The sequence below is a fragment of the Morus notabilis genome, unplaced genomic scaffold (assembly GCF_000414095.1).
Source record: "Morus notabilis unplaced genomic scaffold, ASM41409v2 C11415784, whole genome shotgun sequence".
In the NCBI taxonomy this organism is placed as follows: domain Eukaryota; kingdom Viridiplantae; phylum Streptophyta; class Magnoliopsida; order Rosales; family Moraceae; genus Morus; species Morus notabilis.
The window spans coordinates 1-1,467 of record NW_010387115.1 but is presented as its reverse complement, the minus strand read 5'-3'; the positions used below and the strand labels follow the sequence as shown (position 1 = coordinate 1,467).

Below are 1,467 nucleotides of genomic sequence, written 5' to 3'. Positions count from 1 at the left end.
TTGTGAAATTGAGAAATTAGTAACTTGGTTGTTATTTTATTTTATTTATTTGTTTTTCAATATTCCTTACTATCACTTTTGATGGGGTTTTTGGCTAATTGTTCCTTTTGTATTTTTGGTATCAACACTTCACACTTTTCGATTATATACTTATCTTGAATACTTGATCCAATATTTTTGAAAACTATTTTTAAGTTGATGGGCTCTATGACATTTTTATGTTTTATGATTGTGCAGATGAACATGAAGACACATTTGTTCCCTCCATTGCAAAAGTTCCTAAATCTTACATGCTCAATATAGCTGTTTCTTTTACTAATGACACGCCTAAAGTGGCCATGCCGAAGATTTCTGTAATTAAAGGTATAGTTACCTTTTAACTCATATGATTTCTCCAACCAATTTGGTTTGCAGAAAGATATGTTGCAATTCTCACATTAGGATCTTGCTAATTTACAGAAGAAGAAAAGGATAACAAAAAGGTAGATTATGAAGATGGTAAACAAAATATTAGAGCCTGTTCGGTTCCTCGCCCACGGGCGGTCTTATCTAGTCCTGGTAAATTTGCTTAACTTTAAAGTTTTCATCTGTTTTGGGCAAATTACAAAAATCCTCTGGACTTTGTTATTAGTATCAACTTTCCACTTGACTTTTTAAATGTGCCAAGGACACCTCCTGAACTTGGGAAAATGGATGTAAAACCTCATTTGTTATTTCCGTCTGTTTTCCGTTCTAAAAATGGATGTAACCTCATTTGTAGTCATGTGCCCGACGTTATGTTTTGGACGGAAATCAAATGGAAGGACTAATGTTGCCACTTTTATTATTTATGGCAGATTTGAAAGTCAAGCGTCAAGTTGACACTAATGACAAAGTCCAGAGAAAATGTTTGTAATTTGTCCTTTATTTTACTTATACATCCGGGCCAAGGAAATGCATGAAAAAACCAGCAATATTTGTATGTATCTTATCATTGACACCCTTTATAGTAAATAATCATCATGAAGTTTATACAAATTACTCCTTTTAACTCTTTTCCCTTGGCGGAATTTCGTTTTTAGATAATGACTTGGCGATCGGTAACAGAAACAGAAGCAAAACTGAACGATTATCAGTTCTGAAGACTAGTAAGTTGCCTCAAAACAGACATTCACAATGTAAGGTTGTTCCAAATACTTCAGAGAATTCTGTGAACACAAAAAAGTCCAAGGAGAGTCACGATGATAGCAATCTCAAAGGAAGGAAAGGACCAGTAATAACAAGTCCTACTCAGAAACGACAAAGTAGAACTGAGAAACCAGCCACAACAAGAACTTGATTGTTCTATATTTGCTATTGCCATTATGGGATCAGTGCTTATATATGAGTGACCATAATCTTATATAGCATACTTGAGGATGGTATGCTTTGTTGTAATCATCTTCAACATAATATGAGCAAAAGTTTTGGCACAATATATTAGTTCTG

The 1,467-nt window shown here is 33.9% G+C and overlaps 1 protein-coding gene across 1 annotated transcript; it reads left to right on the top strand.

The window, feature by feature from the left end:
* Positions 1–237: 237 nt before the first annotated feature.
* On the top strand, positions 238–1,448 carry LOC112095172 (the record flags this gene model as incomplete). The annotated part of the gene is made up of 3 exons (XM_024176854.1): positions 238–363; positions 460–558; positions 1,062–1,448. Coding segments are annotated over 3 exons (482 nt in total), but the record flags the coding sequence as incomplete, so codon positions are not given.
* Positions 1,449–1,467: the final 19 nt, after the last annotated feature.